Raw genomic sequence first — 24,559 nt, 5'->3', positions numbered from 1 at the left:
TATTAGCCACTGGTCTAAAATTAATGATGGCTTAAGTATCTGAATACATACCAACTCCCCTAAGTATAGTAATGTTTCAGCTAAAACTTAACATTAACATATCTGGTTTTCTTCAACGCTTTTAGTTCTTTCCAGAGAATCAGCTTAACTTCAAAGACCAGGTACTTCCCATTCAATTCAGGAATTCTGTGATTTAAAAAGAACATTCAGCTTCCTAACTTAAACACAGCACTCACAGAATACGGCACTCAAAGTACTGCCTGGGTAAGTTATTAACAGAAGTTTTACCCATTCAGCTGTTCCCCAGTAAGAATCACTAGTAGGAGTATACCAAGTAGCAACTTCCTCTAAAGAAAACCAAGGAGCAATCTGGTTTCAGAATGAAAAGATCTGGATAGAGAAGAAAAGTAGACAATAAAACAGATAATTTAACTACTGTTATTCACAATATAGCAAAGAAAAAATCAGAAGTTACACACTTCAAAAAAGGGGTTGCAGGGTGATAGGCCAAAGACAAAATACTGGCATGCTGGAATTTTTTTTCTTTTTTAAACTTAGTATCTGTACAGGAACAAGGGACACTTCACATTTAACACATTGTCAATATGTATTGAGTTCACCTCAAGATAGATCCAACTGCAAGAAAATGGCCCCAATGAACCAGAAGATTTCCTGCAACTAACGAACTGTACTCACAATTAATAAGCAACATTTACCTCTGTGCAGTTTACAAAGTTCTCAATAATCTGATTTATATGGAAACTTGCTCTGTGGAAAAAATAAGATGGTTTGGATATTATTGATGCATAATATGGATTATCAATCAGATACGAAATTCAATTATTCTTGAATTTTTAGAAAGAGTTTCATGCTTTGTTCGAACGTAGTAGCTCATTGTCAGGAAATTTCCTTTCTTCAACTCTCCAAGTTAGTATATAAAATTAGGTAATATTTACATTTAATTTATTGTTTTTTTTCATTTAAAGAAATATCTCTTAGTCTTGCTATATAGGAAGTTAATTTAAACGACTGCTCTTAAACTTCATTATACCCAAACTTAGAAAGTAAAATAAGCTTTGAAAAGGAATATGCCATTTTCATGAATACATTTTTAACCTGAAATCTTTTCAAAATACATATTGCAAATATGCTGACAGTGCCAGACCCTCAGACATTTGGGGCTACATTCTAATACAGTGTTTAGTGGGTGAGAACTGAAATAACAGTATAACATTTAAAAGAAGTATAAGACTTGCACTAAGAAACCAAAACCCATATAGCATGCAAGTTAACATGGCCTTTTAAATGTTGTTCCGCTATCACAAAAAAAATCAGTTATAGAAACCATTATTTATATTTCAATCACAAACACTGCTCTTAAAATACAATCTATATCAGATTTATAACCAGATCTGAAAAACAGAGATTAAGATGAGGCTTAGTCTAATTTCTCCGGCAAAAAGTCAAAAAGTAAGATAGAATAATCTTACTATCTCTTATACATTCTGGCAACAACAAAACCCAAAGAGCCAGATCAAAGTAAAACGAGGAGTCAAAATTGGCAATAAACCCATTATGAAGAGTGGCACTAAAGTGAAATTTCAGAACATATTGCTTTCTAAATATGTAAGTGCGATCTTATTGGAAAACATGTTATTTACAAAGATTCTAGAAAGCTACCACCAACTTGGTGTCTAGGTTTTTGATCTTTATTTTGCCTCCATAATATTCATTTGTCAGTAGTTTCAAGCTATGTACTTAAATATACCTAATGTGATTTTATATCCTACTTACACTATTCTGTGTCCACATACAGATTTACAAATATTGTAAGCCACATTATGTAGAATATTATAATATTTTCCAGAGTAGCAACTTTGACTTTGAATAAAAACCAGAGTATCTGGGCTATAAAAACATTTTCTTTTCAATTTCTAAATTCTTTTAAGGAATCACTGATGGAGACTGAACTTAAAGTAAAAAAGTGCTAACCTCTTTCAATTTTAACAAAAAAGGGATTGCTATGAACAGATTTTAAGTAAATACTGTTCTAGACAAATATAATAATCAAATAGCACTCGACACAAATAAACACTGAACTTTCTTCTACAGCACAGGGCTCCCACTGTAGCAGCTGCCGCACAGGACCCTATGAGAATCAGAGGCTGAGCGAGAGACCGAGAATACGGTACAAACAAGGAAAAGAACATAAGCTTAGGAAATTAAAAAGTCCATGAGTAAATCGTATCTGAAAATCAACTTCCAGGAGAATATTAATAGGTAATTACTATAGCCAGAGTTAATCTCTGCCTTCAAGAACGGAAGACAACAAAACAATTCTCACCATAACAATATACCAGTAGTAGAAAAAAATAAATCATTCACAGAATATTCTATGAGGCTTCTCCTGGGGGGGGGGGGGGTATGTGTCTATGTGTTAAAGCTTACAAAATTAAAAATGTGAAACAAAATGGATTCCTATTAAGATTTCATGATAACAGAAAAAAATTTAAGGAAAGAATATTTTCCTTGAGGGAAGAGTATTTCCCATAACTGGTTTAAAAAGCACCTATGAAATCATGCTGTCCGTGGTCACAACTGAGGTTTTGGATGCTTTTGTCAACTGCAGCATAACTAAAGGCATTTCACAGCATAACTTTAGGGAAAATGTTATCTGGTCTAGAATCACACAAAAAGCAATGAAAATTCTTTTAATTGCTTCTAAAACACCAATTTTTCTGGGTAGCAGCAGTTGCTCCTGTACATGCCCTTTCAAAAAATATGAAACAGAAGCAGAAATACGGGAAAAATTTGAGAATAAAAGTAGCAGCATTAAATAGAAAAGCAAATACTTAAATACGGTTTAAAATAAGGAAACAGTACTGTGCAACTTTCAATTATACCAAGTAAAGTGCACTGCTTAAATGTTCACTGATAACATTTTCCCTGTATGATGAAAATATGAAATCTACTTATTGGTATCTTTTTATATTAAAAAAAAAAAAAGACATTCACTATTGTAGCCCTGATTGCTCTCTTCCAGTATTTTTTAACCATTCAAATGTATTTTGTGGGAATATTTATTCACATAATTTTGCTTAATACATTTCCTTCTACACAAGACTGAATTTAAAAGTCTCTATAACATTTTCAATTACAGTAATAACACATTAATAAATTATAAATTAACAAAATCTTCATATTTGCTTTAAAAAATCATTTTTCAAACACTAACCTCCAGATTACCTGGAAAATTAAAGATGCAAATTGCTATAAATCTGGCATCCCGATTAAATTGATTTTTAAAAGTATATAAAATGTCCCTCAAATTATTCCAAGTTCCATGCAAGAAAATTTTATTTTACCCTTTTCATAAGTTACTAAGTTTACAACCTGCTAAACATTCTACCCAAATGTGGGAAAACTTTCTGGAGATGCAAAGCACAATAAAATAATTACATGAAAAGAACAAATAAAAATACCCGTTAAAACAAAGTTATTATAGCTGGCAGCACTTAAAATTCGTAATTTGTATTTTTTTTTTAAAAGTTGCATAGCTGCAAGATGATTCATTACTGATTACTGAGCAGTTTTACTTAAGAGGAAATAATACATTTAATAAATCGCAATTCGATTTAGTTCATCAAAATGTAATTATGTAACTTGATTTACTCTTTGGACTGCATTCTGGTACTGTTACACTTTTCATTTCAAATATTAACATACTTTAGCTCTCCTATGTATAAGTCTATTTTCCACTCTTGGGGGAAAAAAATAGAAGAACTTGAGATCATGGTCTACATTCAGACAATGTTTTACTGCTTGATTACATTTCTTGGTTTCACATTTAAGACTTTAATTTATAAGAAGTACATTATGTGGTCTTCAGTTTTAGATGAATGCAGAAACATCGTGTTGGGGAAAATAAAGTGACCCCCAACCAAAAAACAAGTCAAAACACAACTAGTTGCGCGGCTCTACAGAACTTAATAAAATCAACTTCTAAATCAGTTAACTTTGGCGTCTGAATACAAAATGTTTATCAGTGTTACCTATGTAGATGACTATTAAGGGATGTGCAGCATTTTCAAAATCCCTGTGTGTCCTTTATATGCATGTTTGGTACACTGAGTTCTGTGGCAACTGTCCTCTCTTCAGCAGGGTTATTCCCCTGTATGATTGTCCATCTCTGCATTACCAAGGCTCACAGAACTCAGATTTCTGGCTGAATATGCCTGCAGTTTTGTTTTTCTTTTTCCAGAGACAGATCCTCATATCCTCTCAGTTTTTCAAGCATCTTGGAAAGACAAGAAAACCTGTGTAGAAGCAGATGCATAAGGTTTAAGCAGTGGTCCATAATACTAATACAAATCAAAATACAACACCCATTTCCCAGGAACACTGCTTTACATTGCTATGCATTTTCATATACTTACTATTCTAAAAACTCCTAAAATTAGTATTCTGCAAAAGAACACATGAAGGACAGAAGGACCAATTAAAGCTTAAAACAGTCACAAAAATTAGCCACCACGTAAGTCATTCTCCCTCCACAATAAAGACCACACCGAAGTACAGAAAACACACAACACGTAACACCTACACACCTATTAACCTTCCCCTAAATAACTAATAACCTCCAATAAAAATAGTAAACAATTTCCTAACTAATCAAAACCTTAGTTTGTTATGTATATCTATTTTGGGTTGTCCATTAAATTCTTAGGCTGAAGAACATCAGTAATGCTGTATGTCTGCTATATGTTGTTTTTTTGTTTGTTTGTTTTAAAGTTTTAACAGCCGGGACGCCTGGGTGGCTCAGTTGGTTATGCATCTGCCTTAGGCTCAGATCATGATCCCAGGATCCTGGGATCAAGTCCCACCATCGGGCTCAGGGAGCCTGCTTCTTCCTCTGCCTGCCGCTTCCCCTGCTTGTGCGCTCTCTGACAAATAAATAAAATCTTTAAAAATAAATAAATAAATGTTTTAACAATAAATTCTCTTCAAACCCACACGTTTAATCTAAGACAGCAAAAGGGATGGGAGGAATTTATCATTTGACAAATAAGAGCAGTCAGCACAGAAGCAAAAATTTGAGTTAAGATATTCCATGTCTGTACATTTGTAAAAATGACTCTTTAAGACCCATAGAGACAGATTCCATTGATTTTTTTAAGATTTTATTTATTTAAGAGAATGAGAGAGAGCATGAGAGCGGGGAGGGTCAGAGGGAGAAGCAGACTCCCCGCCAAACAGGGAGCCCGATGTGGGACTCAATCCCGAGACTCCAGGATCATGATGTGAGCCGAAGGCAGTCGCTTAACCAACTGAGCCACCCAGGCACCCCAGATTTTAATTTTTTAAAAGATTTTATTTATTTATTTATTTATTTGAGAGAGAGAGAAACAGCATGAGAGGGGAGAGGGTCAGAGGGTGAAGCAGGCTCTCCGCTGAGCTGGGAGCCCGATGTGGGACTCGATCCCAGGATTCTGGGATCATGACCTGAACCGAAAGCAGTCGCTTAACCAACTGAGCCACCCAGGTGCCCCAGGTTCCATTGATTTATAAGATTTGTAAGGGCAGCTGCCACCAAACTAAGGTTCTATATAAAAAAAAAATCAATAAAAAGATAACACTGATACGTAAGTAAGGAAACTAAAACACTGTTTAAGACCAACATGTATATTGACTATGAGATGAAACACATGTTCATTATACCCCATAAGCTCATTGTAACACTAAAGTAAAAATTTAGCTGATTGGATCATGAAATAAAAACAGTTTTATGACCATAAAATCCCATCTCACATAAAAAAGTTTACTGCCTCTAAAAGACACGTTTTATCGATAGGTGAAAACTTTAGACATTATTATCTTGGTATGTAAAATACTAAGATAAAAATTTCATTTTATTAGCACGAGTTTTTAGTACTTCTCTTTAAATGCTTCTATAATTTGAGCCGTATTTTTAGTTTATTGGCCCAGACATACGGTTACAGTGAAGATATTCCAAAGCATCCTCTTCAAAACACCTGTTCACCGTGAAATAAAAACATACCTGCACATATACTCAAAATATCACTCCATCGACACTCTTCTTTTATACAGAAATCTTATCCCAATTCATACTTCCAGTGTGTCAAGGTCTGCTCTGAATCAACTCATGGGAAAAGGTTCAAAAGCTGACAGTCTGGGGCACCTGGGTGGCTCAGTCGTTAAGCGTCTGCCTTCAGCTCAGGTCATGGTCCCAGGGTCCTGGGATCGAGCCCCACATCGAGCTCCCTGCTGCCTTCTTCTCCCTCTCCCTCTCCCCCTGCTTGTGTTTCCTCTCTCGCTGTGTCTCTGTCAAATAACTAAATAAAATCTTAAAAAAAAAAAAAAAAGCTGACAGTCTTCTCATACCCTCCAGCTTCCCAAGGAGTTCCCATTTCCCACGCAGAACCCTACTGTAATTGTGACAGAGGTCTCACTTCGTGCTGCATTCTTACTTCAGTTGCTATAACGGCTATTCGGTAATCTCAAATCTCCTCTCTCAATACTCTAATCTGCTGCTATTGAATTATCCTCATTAAGGGCAATGATCTGTTTCAGTTTCCTATCTTTAGTCTTAGCCATTCAGAAAAGACTGTTGGCGGTTACCGTCTTAGGTCTCTGAACACAGAGATTCCAACTCCTGAAACAATTCCTGGACTGGCTAAAATGTTCTGCCTGGATGTAAAAATCCAGTGCTTCATGTCATTTCTGCAAGTCTTCTCATAAAAAGCTTTTCATATATATGAAGATATCAATTAAATTAACTACTTTTTCAAAGCTAAATGATGTCACATTTAACTCACTTCATGGAATATGGAAAAAACAATAGTCAAGTGAGTTTATCATTCAATTCACTGAACAATTTCAGATAATGCAGGATAAGCAGCTAAACCAGCAGAGCAAAACAAATTCTGTATTTGGTTTAAAATTCATCTTTTTTTTCACTTTTCCTGCTACTGTATAGACAGGCACTATATAACATGCTGAGAATACTAAGGGGCAAGATTAAACTGAATGAATGAGTACATGATGCAACTTTTTGAAGAAAATGCTCCTACCTAATTATAGCAAAATAGGTAAGAACACAATCTTTGCAGCCAATATGCCTGGGTTCAAGTCCCAGTTCTACCAAGGAACTAGCTTGACTAGTCAAGTTCTGTAACCTCTAACTTTGTTTCCTCATCTGTATAATGGGAAAAGGAATAGCAAGAGTCCTGAGCTCAAAGGGTTGTTACAACAATTAGATGAGTTAGTAATAGATGTTAAAATGCTTAGAACAATGCCTGGCACATAATAATGCAACATGAATGTTAACTAATTGTTATGATTAGAATTATAATATTATGTTGCATTACTTAAGAACATACCTGTCAAGTTTGGAATAAGAGTACAGAATTTGATTCTGTTTACTAAATGCATGCCTTGGACTATTGTGCATACTGCTTCTTAAAGTCATGAAATTAATTACTTTGGCCTTCAGATTTCTTAGTGGTAAAACAGGGTAATATCTACTGATACTTACATATGTGCAGTACATGTATGAAGTTTATACAAACCATATACTTCACGGGTTTAAGCACTAAAATTAAATGTGTTTTAAAGTACTAAGAATGGAGAAGTTACTCAATATATGACTTTCTTATGGAATCAATAAAGTTGTTTTCTATGTATCTTCATGTGAGTTTTTTACACAGTAACCTAACACAATGTCTGGGACACGGACACACACACACACACACGCTTCAATAAGTAAATGAATGAATTAAAATGGTGGCTGAGAATGTATAACTCAAGTAACAAGCTTAAAAGTAATTAAAACAGAAAAAGGGAGAATTACCTATAAAACAGGAAGCTGATGCTTAATCTGAAGGGTGCTCAGGGCAAGATCTATTTACTTCAAACCATTCATCTATGCAGCTAGAAAAGAACAAAACCAGAAAAACTGAAACACTTATTGTTTAATTATTGATATCATGACAGCCATAATAAAAATTCTTACTTCTTGACCTTAATATATATTTATAGGAAAAAGATTTCAATATTTTAAATGAGTATATTTGGCATATGTAAGTAAAAGATAAGGATCTGTTTATTACATTTTGATTTTTTTTTTGTAATTCTACACCCAACGTGGGGCTAACCTCATGACCCTAAGATCAAGTGGCATGCTCTTCTGACTGAGCCAGCCAGACATCCCACATTTTGATTATTCAAAGCAGTTAAGGAAATAAACTTTGCAAAATTATGCTATAAAGTACTTTAAAGTTGAAGTAGAACAACCATTACCAAAAGAGAATCTAAAGAACACTTTACCAATATTCAAAATTAAGTGACAAATCTGGATATTTTTCTCCTCAAAATATTCATTCATGCAAATACAATCTGTTCATGTACCTATCAATGTAATCAAAAACAGCTTTTAAATTCTAATTCTTGACAGTACTGCATCTTTTAAAAGACTATACTTCAATACTCACATATAAATATAGCCTTTTAATTCTATTCTACTCTACAATACATATACATACACAAATAAAAATACTATCATCCAATTGCATTTATATTTTGTGATTTTATTAGAAGTTAAATATTAGGGTGCATATAATTTCCTCATTATAGATCTGCACTGTTCAATGCAGTAGCCACAAGCCATATGTGGCTATTTAAATTCATGATGATTAAATAAAAGAAAAATGCAGTTCCTCAGTCACACTACCACATTTCAAGTGCTCAAAAGCCACATGCATGGCTATTGGCTATTCTACTAGACACACAGATATGAAACATTTTCATCACTGCAGAAAGTTTTAGTTCACTGTGATAAGTGGTAAGGCCTTGATAAGGTTAAGTAACTTGTCCAACAGCTAGAAAGTTACCCAAGCAGAATTCAAACTGCTCAACATTCTCATTGTCGACGAATCTCAAATGTGCATTTGCCACAAAGCTAGAAGGCTTGGCTAATACGCTTACAGGCAAAATTATTATGTATCCTTCTCATATCCTGATAGAATAGTTTGGTGGGTAAAAATAATGGTGAAATCAAAAGGAAAAAAGGTAAAGTATCTCATCCACACAATATTCTTTCAAATATCTAAAATAATTTCTGTTGCTATTAAGACTTTTATTGTCTAAATAATCATGCCCAAATTGGCTTCTCAGCCTGCTCTCTATCCTACTTACTTGGCTCTAGTGGTCCTCTGGTCTACTGAAACATCCCTTAAAATGAAGTACTGAACCGGGGCGCATGGGTGGCTCAGCTGGTTGAGTGTCCAACTCTTGACTTCAGTTCAGGTCATGGTCTCAGGGTTGTGAGACCGAGCCCCACGTGGGGCTCTCTCTTTCCCCTTCTCCCTCTACCCTGCCCCTCCCACCAAAAAAAAGAAGTACTGAACAAAATACTCCAGATATATTAACAATTCACAGTACCTATGTGATTTAAAATGGGTATTTATTTTACAAGCCATGTAATCTTGATTCACACTGAGAGATTATCATTGTAATATTCCATAAATACAAGCATGTTGCAATTTATGTGTCCATCCCTTTACGATGGACACTTTCAGTGATGCTAGAACATTCTTATACATGTCTCTTAGAACGGTGCTACTCGAAGAGTGGCCCACAAACACAGCGCTAATCCATGAGCCGTTTGTTACCAGTTCTCAATGAAATAAGGGGCTTTTGAGCCAGAACACCCATTTATTTTGCTTCTAACCACAGTGTTTTAACTTTTTAAAAAAAATTTTAAATCACTGCAAGTCTTCCTCAATGAAGACAGTATTATATTGATTTACATTCTCGCACAAGCTCCTTTATTTCATCCTGGACCTGCCACAATGAGTAGCAGCACCGTCCTAGAGCACAAGATCAAGAATTCCTCCAGGGCTTATATTTTAGAGTGGAATGACTGAACTGTAGAATATACACAGTACACAGCTATGACAGAGCTATTCACCAAGTATACCAACTTACATTTGTATGTTTACTGGCCATTTGGATTTTTTTTTTTTCTGAATTGACTTAACAACTTTTGACAAATTTTCTATTTTGTCTTTTTCTTATAGGTTTATAGGAAGTTATTATCCAAATACTTCAGCTATAATATAGTATACACATTTTTGATGATCATTGCTTTTTACAAAATCATGCACTAAAACTAACAGGGCTTATGGGAAAACCCATGTTAAAGGCAGACCACTCAAACAATACAACCTTGTAACCAGAAAAAAGCTGTGTTTGTTCCAGATAAATAAAATACCACTGTAAATACAGGATTTTTTTTAAAAAAGGGTTAAGTTAGCTTGACATAAAGAGGACTAAGGAAGGGGGAGCCTGGCTGGCTCAGTCAGTGGAGCAGGGGACTCTTGATCTCTGGGTGGTGAGTTCAAGCCCCATGTTGGGTATAGAGATAACTTAAAAAAAGAGGACTAAGGAAGGATTAATATTAATATGGGGACAAAAGCCTAATGCACAAAATTTGAGAACTATGAATGAAGCAAGTAAGCACTTCCAAAATAAAGCCTGTGGTCCAACTAAACTGGGTATAAGAATGTTCAGTGGATGGGTATTCTTATAGTACCAGGCACACCTCATATCCTGGGGTTCAGTTCTAGACCACTGCAATAAATATCGCAATAAAATGAGTCAAATTTTTTGGTTTTCCAGTGCATATCAAAGTTATGTTCACACTGTACCAAGTGTGCAAAAGCATTATGTCTTAAATATATATACATACACATAATTAAATATAAGAAACAGGGCAGAGGACCATTGGGAAAGGGAGGGAAAACTGAATGGGAAGTCATCAGAAAGGGAGACAAACCATGAGACTCTTAACTATAGGAAACAAACTGAGGTGAGTGGGGGGATGGGGTAACCAGGTGATGGGCATTAAGGAGGGCACGTGCTGTGATGAGCACTGGGTGTTATACACAACTGATCAATTACTGAACTCTACATCTGAAACTAATGAGGTACTATATGTTGGCTAACTGAATTTAAATTAAAAGAAAAAAAGAAAAAATATATAATTAAATTACCTATATTTGTAATAAATTTATCTAATAATTTAATTAAAAATACTTTATTGCTAAAATAGGCTAACTACCATCTGACTTTTTAGTGAGTCATAATCACTGTTCAGATATCACCATAACAAATAACTAATGAAGAAATTTGAAATACTGTGAGAGTTACCAAAATGTGATACAGAGACACAAAGTATGCAAACGCTGTTGGGAAAATAGTGCCAATAGACTTGCTCTATGCAGGGTTGTGAGAAACCTTAAATTTGTTTAAAAAGAAAAAAGGGGGGGACTGTATCTGTGAAACGCAATACAATGAAGCACAATGAAACAAGGTATATCTACACTGTATTCTCCCACGGCCTGTTTCCATATATATATATACTTTCGTCCGTTTTTATTTGATGGAGCAAACACTAATGTGCTGAGAAATATTCTTTATGAACCAGTACGATCATCTCATTACAATGTCACTGTTCTTCCACTTACCAACTGCAATGAGCTAACTGCATTACAGAAAGCTGCTGAAGAAGCTCGTTTCAGATACCATACCAACAAAACTGTTGTTACGTGTACTGAAAAGAACTCAGCCTGAGGTCTAATTTTCTTTTACTTTTTCACAAATTCATGATGCAAAGAAGTTTTAAATTTTAATACAGTTAAATTTATCGACTTTTCTTTCGAAGTTGATGGGGGGGTATGTTAGCCCTAAAAATATCTCTTACCAAGAGGTCAAGAACATTTCTCTACATTCTTTCCAACACTTGTAAAGATTTTGATTTCCAAAGGCACATGATTAGTCAAATGGGAACTGATTATTTCAACTATAAAATTTTTCTACATCAATAACCAACTGATCTCAGTATCATTCACTGAATTGTTCATTCTTTCTTACTACTGTAATACCACCTCTGCCAAATCAATTTTATTTACTTAACAAATATTTACATAGTATCCGTTATGTGCAAGCACTTTCTAAAATTTAACTCATTTAAAACCTCCTAACAACTCTATGAAGTTGGTACTATCGCCTCATTTTATAGACTGAGGGAGGGAAAAACTAACTACAACTTGACCAAGATCACACAATGAATTAGTGGAGGGGCTGGGATTTGAATCCTGGGAGGAAGGCTTAACTTCCAAGAATCTATGCTTTTAACAACCCGGTGCTATGCTGTCTCTCGTAAGCGCACAAGTGTTTATGGACTCTATTCCTATGCCCTTCCCACACTTGTCTTAATAACAATCTTATAATGTATTTGTACAGGGCAAGTCCCCCCAGCAGTTTTCTTCTTCGTGAGTATGACTGTTCTTGCCATATGGGCTCTTTGGTCCATGTGTATTTCAGAATCCACTTATAAAATTACATGAAAAAACTAGTTGAGATTTGAATGGGACAATATTAACTATGTAATTTGGGGTTAAGTGACATCTTTATGACATGGAATCTTTCTATCCCCAATATGGTATACCTCAAATTTTAGATCTTCTGTATCTTTCAGCGAAGTTTTAAAATCTTGAGCAACTTTTGCAGGATGTATTCTTAACACAACTTACAGTTATTGCAGGTTTTGTGGCTGTTAATGTTATTATTCTATAAAAAAAAAAAAGTTGTATTTTCTTTTTTCTTACTGGGATATGAATGCAACTAATTTTCATTTTGAGCTCCTATCTGGCAACCCTGCTAAATTCTTAATCCCTAAGAAAGGGAGCAAAAGAGAGAGCATGCACGTTATGTGCGCAGAGGGGGAGGGACAGAGAGAGAGAATCTTAAGCAGGATCTCAGGGAGGCCTGATCTCATGACCCTGAGATCATGACCTGAGCTGAAATCCAGAGCTGGATGCTTAACCAACTGAGCCACCCAGGTGCCCCAGTTCTTATTAATTTTTTTCTAAAGATTTTATTTATTTATTTGAGAGAGACAGAGAGAGTGAGCAAGTGAGCATGAGTCAGGGGAGAGGCAGAGGGAGAGCCCTCTGAGTGGGGAGCCCAACAAGGGTCAGGCCCTGAGATCATGACCTCAGCTGAAGTCAGACACTTAGCCAACCAAGTCACCCAGGCACCGCTCTTATTAATTTTAATAATTTATCTAACATCTACTCTTCGCTTTTGTTTTGAAATCAATTCATAAGTATAGAGTTTTACTGTTTTCTCACATTTACTGAGATAATATGGTCTTTCTCCTTTGTTAATGTGATGTACTACATATATAAATTTTCTAATCTTACAGTGTCTTTACATTCCTAATAGTCATGAGGCATTACTTCAGATATATATTGATGAATTTGGTTTGCTAATATGTGTTTGGATTTTTTGCATTTATGTTCATGAATAAGAGTGCCTTCTAATTTACTTTCCTATACTTGCCTTGTCTGATTTTATTTATTTATTTTTTAAAGATGTTATTTGTCAGGGAGAAAGAGCCAGCAAGCACAAGCAGGGGGATCGGCAGGCAGAGGGAGAAGCAGGCTCCCCACTGAGCAAGGAGCCCAATGTGCGACTTTACCCCACGACCCCGGGATCATGACCTAGGCCAAAGGCAGATGCTAAACCGACTGAGCCACCCAGGCGTCCTACCTTGTCTGATTTTAATATCAAGTTTATGCCATTTTCATAAAATAAGTGGGAGAACCTACAATCTTTTCCTACTATTTGAAGTGTTTACAATTGTTAACATGGTGTTCTTTGGACGTCTGGTAGAACCTGCTGTCAAACCATCTTTGTAGGCCTGTTTTTAGGTTTTTGGGTCTTGTTTTAATTTTTAATATTTGTTGTTTTTCAAGGTTTGTCTTAATAACTACTTGTAACAGTTATCAGTCAACTCAGGTTTTCTATTTCTTCTTGAATCATTTTGGTAATTACTACATATCATAATATATAATTAATAATATATAATAAATATATTTATATATTATAAAATATATAATGAATTGGAAAGATACTATTCTTAAAGAAACTGCCTGTTTTGTTTATATTTTTAAATCAAAGACTGTAAAATTTTTCACAAAATTTTCCAATTATTTTTAATTTCTGTGTCTGAAGTTATGTGTTATTCCTATACTGTTCATTTTTTCCTTCTAGAGACAATCCTGCCAGAGGCCTATTTTATTTGTCTTTAAAGAACCAACTTTTGGCTTTGTTGGTCTCTAGTGTGTAATTTTTTCATTTCATTTTCTTCTCTCATCTTATTATTTTTTTGCTCTATTCTGTTTCTTCATTTTTCTAATTTCTTAAGGAAGAACTTGTTTAATGAGTTCCAGTCTTTCTTTCCACTCTAACACAAGCCTTCCAAGGATCACTCTAGAAAATGTCAAAAGGGTTTTTCATTATTATTCAGTTTTGAGTATTTCTAAGATCCATTATGATTTCTTTTCTTTTTGGGGGGTAGGTGGGGGGTGGGGAGAGAATCCTAAGAAGGCTCCACTCTCAGTGTGGAGCCTGACAGGGGGTTTGATCTCAGGACCCTGAGATTCTGACTGAGCCCAAATCAAGAGTCAGACACTTAGCCAACTGAGCCACTCAGACACCCCTCCATTCTATTTCTTCTTTAATCTACAAATTACTTAAAAGTATGTGTGAAGATTATTCATCTTTTATTACTGACCTATAATTGGCCAGAGAACAGCTAGCTTTCTGTATGGCACCAATTTTTTGTAGTTTGCTAAAACTTGCTTTATTGCCCAGTACACCATCAATTTCTGTGTATTTCACATGTGCTTGAAAAGAAAATGTACTAATTGCTAGGTGCAGACACACATACATCCATTAGACAAATCTGTTAACTGTACTGCTTGTTTGTTCTAGGTCTTGACTCATTTTGTGTTTATCTGCTTGACTCAATGAGAATTATGTTGAAATTTCCCATTATCATGACATTTTTGTCCATTTTTTTCTGACAGTTCTATAAATATGTTACCTTGAGACTGTTCTTAGGTTCACCAAAAACTGAATTTTATATAGCTTTATCATATCATACTAGTAATATTTTTGTTAAAATTTATTTTGTCTGTTATTAATTTAGCTTTGTCAGTTGCTCATAGTTAATATTTATCCAGACATAATTTTCTATTCCTTCACTTTCACATTTTTCTATATCCTTATGTTTAAGTGTTTGCTCAGCAACAGCATATCTTTCAGTCTGCTGTCAACTGATGAGTTTTATTTAGATTTATTAAAATTGCTGATATTGTATTTATTTTGCCTCCTTATTTTGTATTATTTATTGTGTTCTCTATGCTTTTCCCCACACCCACCTTTAAATAAAATTCTACCTTATTCCTTTTATTGGTTTAAAATGTTATAGTTTTCTATTTTTTTCTGTTCACCTTAAATTTTTTTTTTTTTTACCTAAAAATTGTCCTGTGTTGCTCTGAAACTAAGAATACTTTATGAGAATCTAGATGGATGTTAGAGTCAGACATGGCTAAAATCTCAGCTCTTCCATTTGCTAGCCATGTGACCTTGAAGTGATTTCCTATGGTCCCTCGGCTTATTCCCTCAATTACAGGATGAGATTGTTCCAAGGTTTACGTGAGATAACCTAGCTAAGCTGTTATGGACAATACCTGGGTAACAGGAGATGTTTAACAAATGGTAGATTTTTGGATACAAACAGATGTGGGTTTTAATCTTAGTTCTAGCAGGTAAAAAAGGCTGTTATTTTTTTTAAGAAACAGGGGAAGGGAGTTTCAATTAAGAAGAAAACTTTTCAGCCCTAAGGGCAATGTTTGAAATTTTGAGAAGCATCGCTTACTCTACTATCAACTTGGTTAACATAAAAAGAAACTTACCCTTTATGATATATGCATAGACAAGGCAGTCGTGCTATAGTATCTCCCTGCTGCAATTCTTCAAGGCATATTGCACATTCCCCAGCATCTTTACTCAGTACATCCTCTGAGGAAAGAGAAAATGAATTCAGGACAATAAAACTGAAAGACAAATTACAGGAACACTAATTTATAAAGAGTGGTGACTGGCATATTTTGTCAGAAATACATAAAACTCAGCACCCATATTTGAAATACTATTCATAAGTCAGTGAATAATATTTACCTTTACTCATAGACAGCATCTTATTTCCATTTACATCTCACTGAGGCATTACAGTAAGCAAGAACAGTGCAGAATCCTCCGACTTGCAAAGGATTTTGCTATAAAACTTCATCAGCAAGTCAGTTATTTGCAATTTGGAATTTATTTTCCTTCTCTTACTAATCAATATTAATTTGATGCCCAGGATAGTTCAAAAAAATTTAGACTGTAATGTGGCTGAAAAGACATGAAAATACTATTATAATTTTTAAAATTCTAAAATAACAAAATTGGGTAAGTTAAAGAAATCACCCTGAATATGGGACTTCTTAAAAAGGTCTGCTTAATTCAAGAAAATCCAAAGGTAGATTAAAGTTTTGTGTAGATTCTGAACGGGACTTTTGGAAACTTGAGGATTTCAGACAGGCAACAATTCTTCTTAATCCTTTTGCAGAACAATACCCGGCCGACACCAGGCAGCAATTAATTAGACTGGCTTCCAGAGGGCCCTGCACAGTGTTTAAAACACTGCTATGGTAAAACCCTTTACAAAGTGAAAATTCCTTTTGGGGGGGGGGAAAGGTTCTTTCAATTTATGTTTTATACTGAATAAATATTTTATTAATGTTAAAGCTTAATTTTTTAAAAGGATCTTGCCTAAAACAGAGATGTTAGCCAGATAAAATGACGAATAACTAAAACATGCTGTTGCTGTAAAGTTTGGAGAAACTGTCAAATGTATGAGAATGTATACTCAGTAAGTGTTGAGAATGGAAAACTAAAGCAGGACCATGCAATATGAATTTATACCACAAATAACTAAATTACTGTCTGTAGAAATAAAAATCAAATAGGCTAAAGAGAAAAGACTACACCAATTTCTACCTAATGCTGAAAGACAGTGCAAGGTAGGGAAGTTCCTAAAATTATTTGCCTGGTACTCCCACACCTCTTATAAAAACCAACGAATTTAATTGTGCATTTATCTGTAATCGTTCATTGTAGAAAAATTCATTCTCTAAGAAGTAGTTCGCCCTTCAGTTATTCATATTGAGACAGCACATTAAGAGGAAACACAGACTCTACTGGGTCTATACCAGCAGACAGATGATTTACCCGTAAGGCTGGAGGGGATAACAGGGCAACCTCTGCGGAAAAAGGCCTTGGAATGAAAAAGTTCATGTGTTCAGAATCTAGGGAATATGGTTGAGATGACTTTAGCTAACTACTGGGTAGTTCACAAGCTGACATGCCACAATCAGAGACTTGGCCAGGATAAGCAAAGCTGGGTAAATGGATAATGTTCTCATTAACAACCCCCTCTAGTGTCTTGTCCCCACTTTTCCCCTCTTCACCCTGGAGGTCCGTCCACTACCTCCACTCCACCCACCCTGAGCCCAAGTCTTTCCTTCCTTCTCCTGATCTCCATTTTTTTTTCTTACTGTTCTGGATAGCTTTCCACAGATGGGAAACCAGTCTAGTGTAAAAAAAACCTAATTAGTGGTATATTGGAACCCACAAAAGGAGGCCACTCCAGTGGCCCCACCCATGTCACAAATCTAAACCTCAATCATCCTGCACTTAAGGAGAACATCTCACTATCAAGGCAACGTAACACCAGTCACAATCCTCCAGCTTGGCTTTAGCTAGCTTACGTTACCCTAGAAAACAGGACCTTCTACCCAATCATGCCCTGCTTTGGGCTGCCTCTTCGAACATTATATAAAAGTCGCTCTCAAAAAAATACCTTCGGAAGTGCTCGTGAGGCACTGTACTCCCTCAATCTATGGATTATTTTCCCTTGAATAAAATACAGCAAACTCATTACTGAATTGTTTTAGTTTTGCCATTTGACACTAGGATGACAGCAGTGAGAGGATGTGAAGGAGACACTAAAAGATCTTAGCAAAGGTCTATAACTCCAAATAATAACAGTATATTCTCACAGCATCTATTCGATATCTTTCACTGCAAAGATATACCACATCATTAACAATGAGTCTGAGTTCTACAACAAACTTCAAAAAAATCAACCATCACTTTTTACCAAGCCTAAGACATCAATGATTAGAACATGTACCATTAGTCTGCACATAAGTAAAACAAACCCCCCAAAACCCCACCACTGAAATGACACAAATCAACTTTAAGATGCATCTCATTTTCCAGAGCTGTTAAAGTATGAAGTGTGTCTTAGAACTGGTGAAACATGGTATCACATTTTCTACCTTTTGGAATACATTAATATTGCATCTAGATTTAAGTCAAAAGGAACCATATAATCTTCATTATCTTATATTAAGAAAATGAGATAGGCCAGCTTTTAAAAAATAAGGAAAAAGCACTGCCATTATTTTTTGCCATATACTACTATGTAACAGATTGTCAGCACCAAATGAAAAGAACTAGAATCATTAAGTATAAGCTTCTGAATGCACCGTTCACAGAAAAATAAGTGTCTTTTAACAATACTTTTATGGTGACCTAAGACCAAGTCTCAATTCTTTATTACAAAAGGTTTTTAAAAATCTCTGAGTTGGGAAAATTTTAATATCTTGAAGGTCTTGGTTTTATCCTGTTTTTAAGTAAATTTATTTACGGTACAACAAAGACAAATATACTCTGCATATAATTAACATAATGATATTTATTTTAAGAATATAATGTTATGCTTTGCAAGTACTAAGTTAAAAAATCATTTTAGTTTAATCTAAAATGCCATATTAAAGTCAGCCATTTAATCATAAGCTCCCTAAGCCCTAGTAATGAAAAATAATCAGAACTATATATTCTATGTTAAGAAAGGTGCACCTATATACAACAACATTCCAAGCAAATTTCAATGCAGAAGCAGCCTACATTCACTGTAAATAGCTTCTAGTGAAATGATCTCTGCTCGGAAAATTAAGAGGTAAATGTTAACATGTTATAGACAGCCACTACTCAACTGCATTTTGATAAGCAACTCTGAGTCAAAAGACAGTTCACTCACTGCAAAACCCCAGTTACTGTCTCAAATACCAAATGCATAATTTGAAAATTCACTATGCAACACGGTTCATTTTTGCCTACATGGGGGGGGTTTGCTAGAGTGTTCCCCTCTGCTACCCCATTATGACAGTGCCCTTCCATTCAAAGGAAAGTTTTGAGCTTGGTAATGGGAAACATTCAGACTTAAATACGGTTGGGAAAAACCACAAAGTCCAGGATACTGAAGCATCTTCAAGACAGCTGGGGGAAAAAATGTTAAAAATCTTTAGCCAATCAATTGAAAACATTCACAAAGATACTACTATAAGTAATATGGAGTCAACATTTTAGGACTGCAATACATCGAGGGCAGACTATTAATAGCCAAAATTGTTATTAAAGAAGCAGAGAAAGGAACACTAAGAGATTTAACTTCCATAGTTAGCTAGTCTGACTGGATTCCTGCTCTCCACAAGCACTTATAAATGGGGAGGCACTAAAGATAGTGAATAGAAACACTTTTATTGTTTTTTCAAGTGTTGCTGATGTCCTACCTAAACATTTGGAACACTAAAAGTTAAATCAGTGTACTGTTTATCAGTCTCATTTTTTTTTGTCTTATTCATATGGTGTATGCATTAATTTAGATGTACTGATACAGGAAAAGAAGAATTAAAGCAGGAAGAGAGCAATGATTTCTAACCAGAGGTGGGCACCAGGATCACTTGGGTAGGCATTCTGTCTCAATACAGAAAATAAATTACATATACGTGGGCCCCATCCCTGGAGATGCTGAAATATACACCTGTCTCAGAAACACAACTGCTATCAATTGAACAGCATGTCGAAGTAGGAAGAGCATAAGATTTAAAGTTGAAAATAGGAATCTCCATCCTTTCAGTTAGCTATGTAATCTCCAAAAAGTTGGTCAACTTTGAGTTTCCTTTTACTCTTCTTTAATATTAGTATAAAGGTACCCAAAATATTGTAGAGATGAAATTTTAAAGAGTTATGTGAAAAGTTTTATAAGTTATCAAAACATTATACAAAATATTCGTTTTTATTACCATTGTTATCAGAAAGCACTTTTCAGACTTCTCCAAAAATAAAGTTGGTCATTTTTCTCTTTTTCTCCTCATTCTGGTATTCTAGCTGTTTCAACTTCACACGGTGTCATAAATAATCCCATGGCCACCAGAAACTTACTACAGAATACTCTTGACCTATTTCTAGAGACCTATTATAGTTTCAAGGGTGTGAACAAGTCCAGGCAAACAACACTGCCTAATTTTTAAATGTTTTGGCTTCATTCTATATTTAAAAGTACTATAAATGTCCCGTTACATATCTTTACATATATTGTTATTTATTTATTAATCCTATGAGGTAACTAATGCTACCTCTTTTTTACAGATAAGGAAACTGAGGCTCAAAGAAGTTAAGTAACTTATCAGAAATTACTAACCTAAGTTAAGTTCTGGGATCAGGATTCAAATTAAGGCTAAGTCGCTGGCCTGTTTATTACATGAATTTTGCTACAAGAGATGGCTACATATTTAGAGGAAGTATGCTCAAGACTGCTTTATCTTCTGGAGTTACCAAGCTGCTGTCAAAACTGGTATCAGAAATGAGCTTATACTTTACTGCTTACTTCCTTCTATTGGACAGGGAAATAGCCCTGTCCAATTAGAACTTTCTGTGATGACAGAAACAGTCTTTTTATCTGTGCTGCCTGAATTGGTAGCTACTAGCCACATATGGCCTGAAAACAGCACTTGAAATGTGGTCAGTGCAACTGAGAAACTGAATTTTAACTGTCCTTCATTTTAGTAAAATACAAAACCTGAAAATATAGGATAGATAAGGAACATACATTTATAAACTAATTAAAAACTTCTGTAGATTGCTATTTCATTTATAGCCTCAAGCTCTTAATTTGCATTGCCCAAAAAAATTATTTAAAATTCAAGCAGCCCAATATGCAAAATTAAAATATTTAGCAAGTACAAGCACATATCCATATAATTATTGCAGATCAAGACATGAAAAAAAGCAGACAGCTCCCCCCCCCCAAAAAAATCCTTTGAAAAGAAAGAGAACAAATAAGACCAAATTTGTTAGAGGCAGCCAAGAAAACTCCATGCGAAAATTTCATAATCATCACAACTTTATTTTCAGATCAAGCATCCAAACAGATATATGATCTTTTCAGCAAAATACAATGCCAAGCACTACCATGGATCAGGCATGTTACCTGAAGACTTATTTTTTGTTCTTGAACCCTCAATGATAGCAGTAGAAAACAAAAGCAGCTGAAATGTGAAATAATCCCTAGAAAAATCAAGAATTAAAAAAATTCATAACATTAGTAAGAAGCAATTACTCAAAGAATGAAAAATAGGGGCTCACAGGACTTATTAATAAATACTTTCAGAAATAAATTTATCTCTAATGGACTTAAAAGACAAAGTTAACATTATAGATCCGTGAGCTGTTACTGTACTTAAATATCGTAAGGGGAAGTAGAAATGATACTTAACAGAGGGAAACTGCCATTTTCACTATAAGACAACTATATCAATAAAAACAAGGGAGTGACCTTTATTTATTAGAGTGTCTAAAACTCAAAGTTCATGGTCAACCTCTGCTTTTATCCTTTTTAGACCCTCTGGTTCAACTAGGAATGACTGGCTTCCTCTAATGCTTTCTTTAAATATAACTGAGAACTGACTATACATAGAGCTACTTATCATTTGCAACGTTAGAAACCATTAATAGGGGCACCTGGGTGGCTCAGTCGTTAAGCATCTGCCTTCGGCTCATGTCATGATCCCAGGGTCCTGGGATGGAGCCCCGCATTGGGCTCCCTGCTCAGCGGGAGGTCTGCTTCTCCCTCTCCCACTCCCCCTGCTTGTGTTCCCTCTCTCGCTGTGTCTCTGTCAAATAAATAAATAAAATCTTAAAAAAAAAAGAAAGAAACCATTTAATATTAAGACTAATTCTTTAAAAGTGGGATAGAACTTGTGACTCTTCTGATGACTTTCAAGGAAAAATGTGTATTCTTGGGAATATTTTTGGAAATACAGACATTTGGCACCTTCTCCAAGAAAATGAAAATGTAAGTGGAATAAAATGGAACTCAAACTAGAAACTCTAAAAGGTAAAATATACAAAAGGAACACAAACTCAATACTTAATAGATTTAGCTTTCTTGGGCCTTTTGTTCCTAACTTACTTTAAAAGGCCAGCTAGGGCTGCGTATTATATAAAATTAGGTATACAACAAGCTGCCGAAAGTCAAAGTCACCTAAGAAATTATTAGATTACCGAATTATTCCCCAATCTTCAAGTCAAGAGAACTATCCTATGCCCCCTCCCTATCACAAATCAACAATAAACCAAAATTCACAACCAATACACTGATTTGCTAAACTCTAAACAAGTCATTTTCTCAGACAAGTTGTCCACACTAAAAAGTATAGGAATATTCAGAAACTGCTGAACATATACAAAAATAGAAAATATAGACTTTTAACTAAATTTAAATTTGGTCCACCTTTGTTTTGAATCACTGCAGAGAGAAAACACGAGTCCTAAAAATACAAAAAAGCTAATTTTCAAGCTTATTATTGTGTACTTTTAAAATTAGATTAATGTGTTAAATTATAATGTAGGCTATTCATGGCACTACAGAGAGTCAAGCAACCTGGTAATAGGATAAAGCAAAAAAAAAAAAAAAGTGTTACTTACACACAGCTCTAGATTCAAATTCCAACTCTTCAACTTATTTAGGAATATAATCAGAGTAACAATACCTATGTCATAGGGGAGCGGGAAGGATGAAGGAAGACCTGTGAAATGTCTAGCACTGTGGCTGGCAAGCAGCAGACATGTTCTGAAGATTAGCTATGGCACCACGGGCAAAAAAGGACTCTTCCTCTGAGTTTGTTTTCTCCAATCAAAAGAAATGATGAAACCTGCTCCACCTGTCTCTTAAGATTGTTGTGAAGATCTAATGAGATAGTACAAACGGGAGAAGGCGGTCTCATGGAAAAAAGAACAGGCTTGGACTTTGGACAATGTGCAAACCTCTTTGAGCCTCGTTTTTCTTCAAATAAACTGCAGGTCATCATACCTATATCTCATATGGTCTTCAATATTGACGATTAAAAACAAAAGAGCTAATAAATGTGAAAACACCTAAAAGGTTTGAACTAAGTTATCAGCTGAATATAAACAAAATTTTACTACAGTATTATTGAAGTAAACTGAAAAATGTCAACTCAAATAGTATTACAGCATGCAAAAATACGTATTATATCAGAATTATCAGATTTATGGAACTAGGATTCTATCACTTTGTTAGAATGAATCTGAGAAGGAGTATTACAATTATATGTCTACTGCTCTTGTTGACTGAAGCTGAAGCATGATGTCTTTCCCTTCTGCTTTCTGCTGAGGCTGTAAGATAATTAGTAGGCTAATAAGTATCATACAAAGGTCACAAACTCAAATGCCTGAAGGAGGATAGCCAGAAAACATTCAAGGAGCAACTCACCTTAATCATTTTGTAAGAGAAAAGAACAGCACAGTTGTGACGATGAATGCCAACCGAATTTTGGCCTTGGTTTTAAGGGTGAAGAGGTTAACTGCGAAAAAACGATGCACACAGTCCTATCTAAAGGGGCAGAATGCCATGTAGGAATGAGGGCCCAGTGTGGCCAGATACTATATATTTAAAGCAGCTGCAAATTTAGATTTTTAGGTTAAATTTCTCATTTTTCAAAATACTGACAAAAACCCATTTTGATACTGTGTAAGCCAATTAAGAGAATGTAGTCAGATGTAGTCAATACTCTGCAATCTCTGTAATAAAGACAGTAAATTCCAGGAGGGCAGGGAACCTTGTATGCTCTGCTTCCTCTAGCATGCAGCATAGTGTTTTGCACACAGTAAGTACTTGAATAAAATATTTTTTGAACAATTAATGAAGCAAAAGATCTCAGAAGACCAGAGAAAACACCAAGTGACAAAGAAACAGCCAACGAACAGAGAAAATGCCCCAAGGCCGGGGACTGCTGTTTCAGTGGCCTGGGCACTTTGCAGTCTGATGACTCAGATGAGCTCAGAACTATTTTTTAAGTGTACTGACTTCTTTACCCACGAGGTTATCAGCCAATCGACCAGAAAGCACTGGACATATACTGAGTTTGCCAACAAATACTTTTAGGTTGATTAGTATGGATAGGTAAAGTATTAAAAGTATGTACGCACAGGAAAGCTATTTAAAATGTCCAGTCCTGAAATGATAAAGCAAAGTGTGAAGCAGTAGCTCTGACAGTAAGAGCCATGAAACAATGGCAACCGAACCTTCTTTCTTGATCCCCTTTCACTCTGGCTACTAAATTACTAGAATAATGGTGACCAACTGCTGGATCCTGGAGAATCTAAATCAAGATTTAGGTAATGAAAGCATATGAAAATCAAAAAAAAGCAA

General features: G+C 35.1%; 1 protein-coding gene across 1 annotated transcript in view; it reads right to left on the bottom strand.

Annotated features, from left to right (window-relative positions):
• Nucleotides 1–3,332: 3,332 nt before the first annotated feature.
• ZNRF2 (zinc and ring finger 2) overlaps nucleotides 3,333–24,559 on the bottom strand; it is a 95,784-nt gene continuing 74,557 nt past the window's right edge. Inside the window, exons 3-5 of the mRNA XM_027573796.2 lie at nucleotides 15,849–15,954; nucleotides 7,871–7,950; nucleotides 3,333–4,316 (exon numbers count right to left, since the gene is read on the bottom strand). Of these exons, the coding sequence (XP_027429597.1) occupies nucleotides 7,893–7,950; nucleotides 15,849–15,954 (164 nt within the window). The 3' untranslated portion in view covers nucleotides 3,333–4,316; nucleotides 7,871–7,892. The remainder of the gene's footprint in view (nucleotides 4,317–7,870; nucleotides 7,951–15,848; nucleotides 15,955–24,559) is intronic.

This window comes from Zalophus californianus, chromosome 12, assembly GCF_009762305.2.
Source record: "Zalophus californianus isolate mZalCal1 chromosome 12, mZalCal1.pri.v2, whole genome shotgun sequence".
Classification (NCBI taxonomy): domain Eukaryota; kingdom Metazoa; phylum Chordata; class Mammalia; order Carnivora; family Otariidae; genus Zalophus; species Zalophus californianus.
This window is presented reverse-complemented; position numbering and strand designations above follow the sequence as displayed.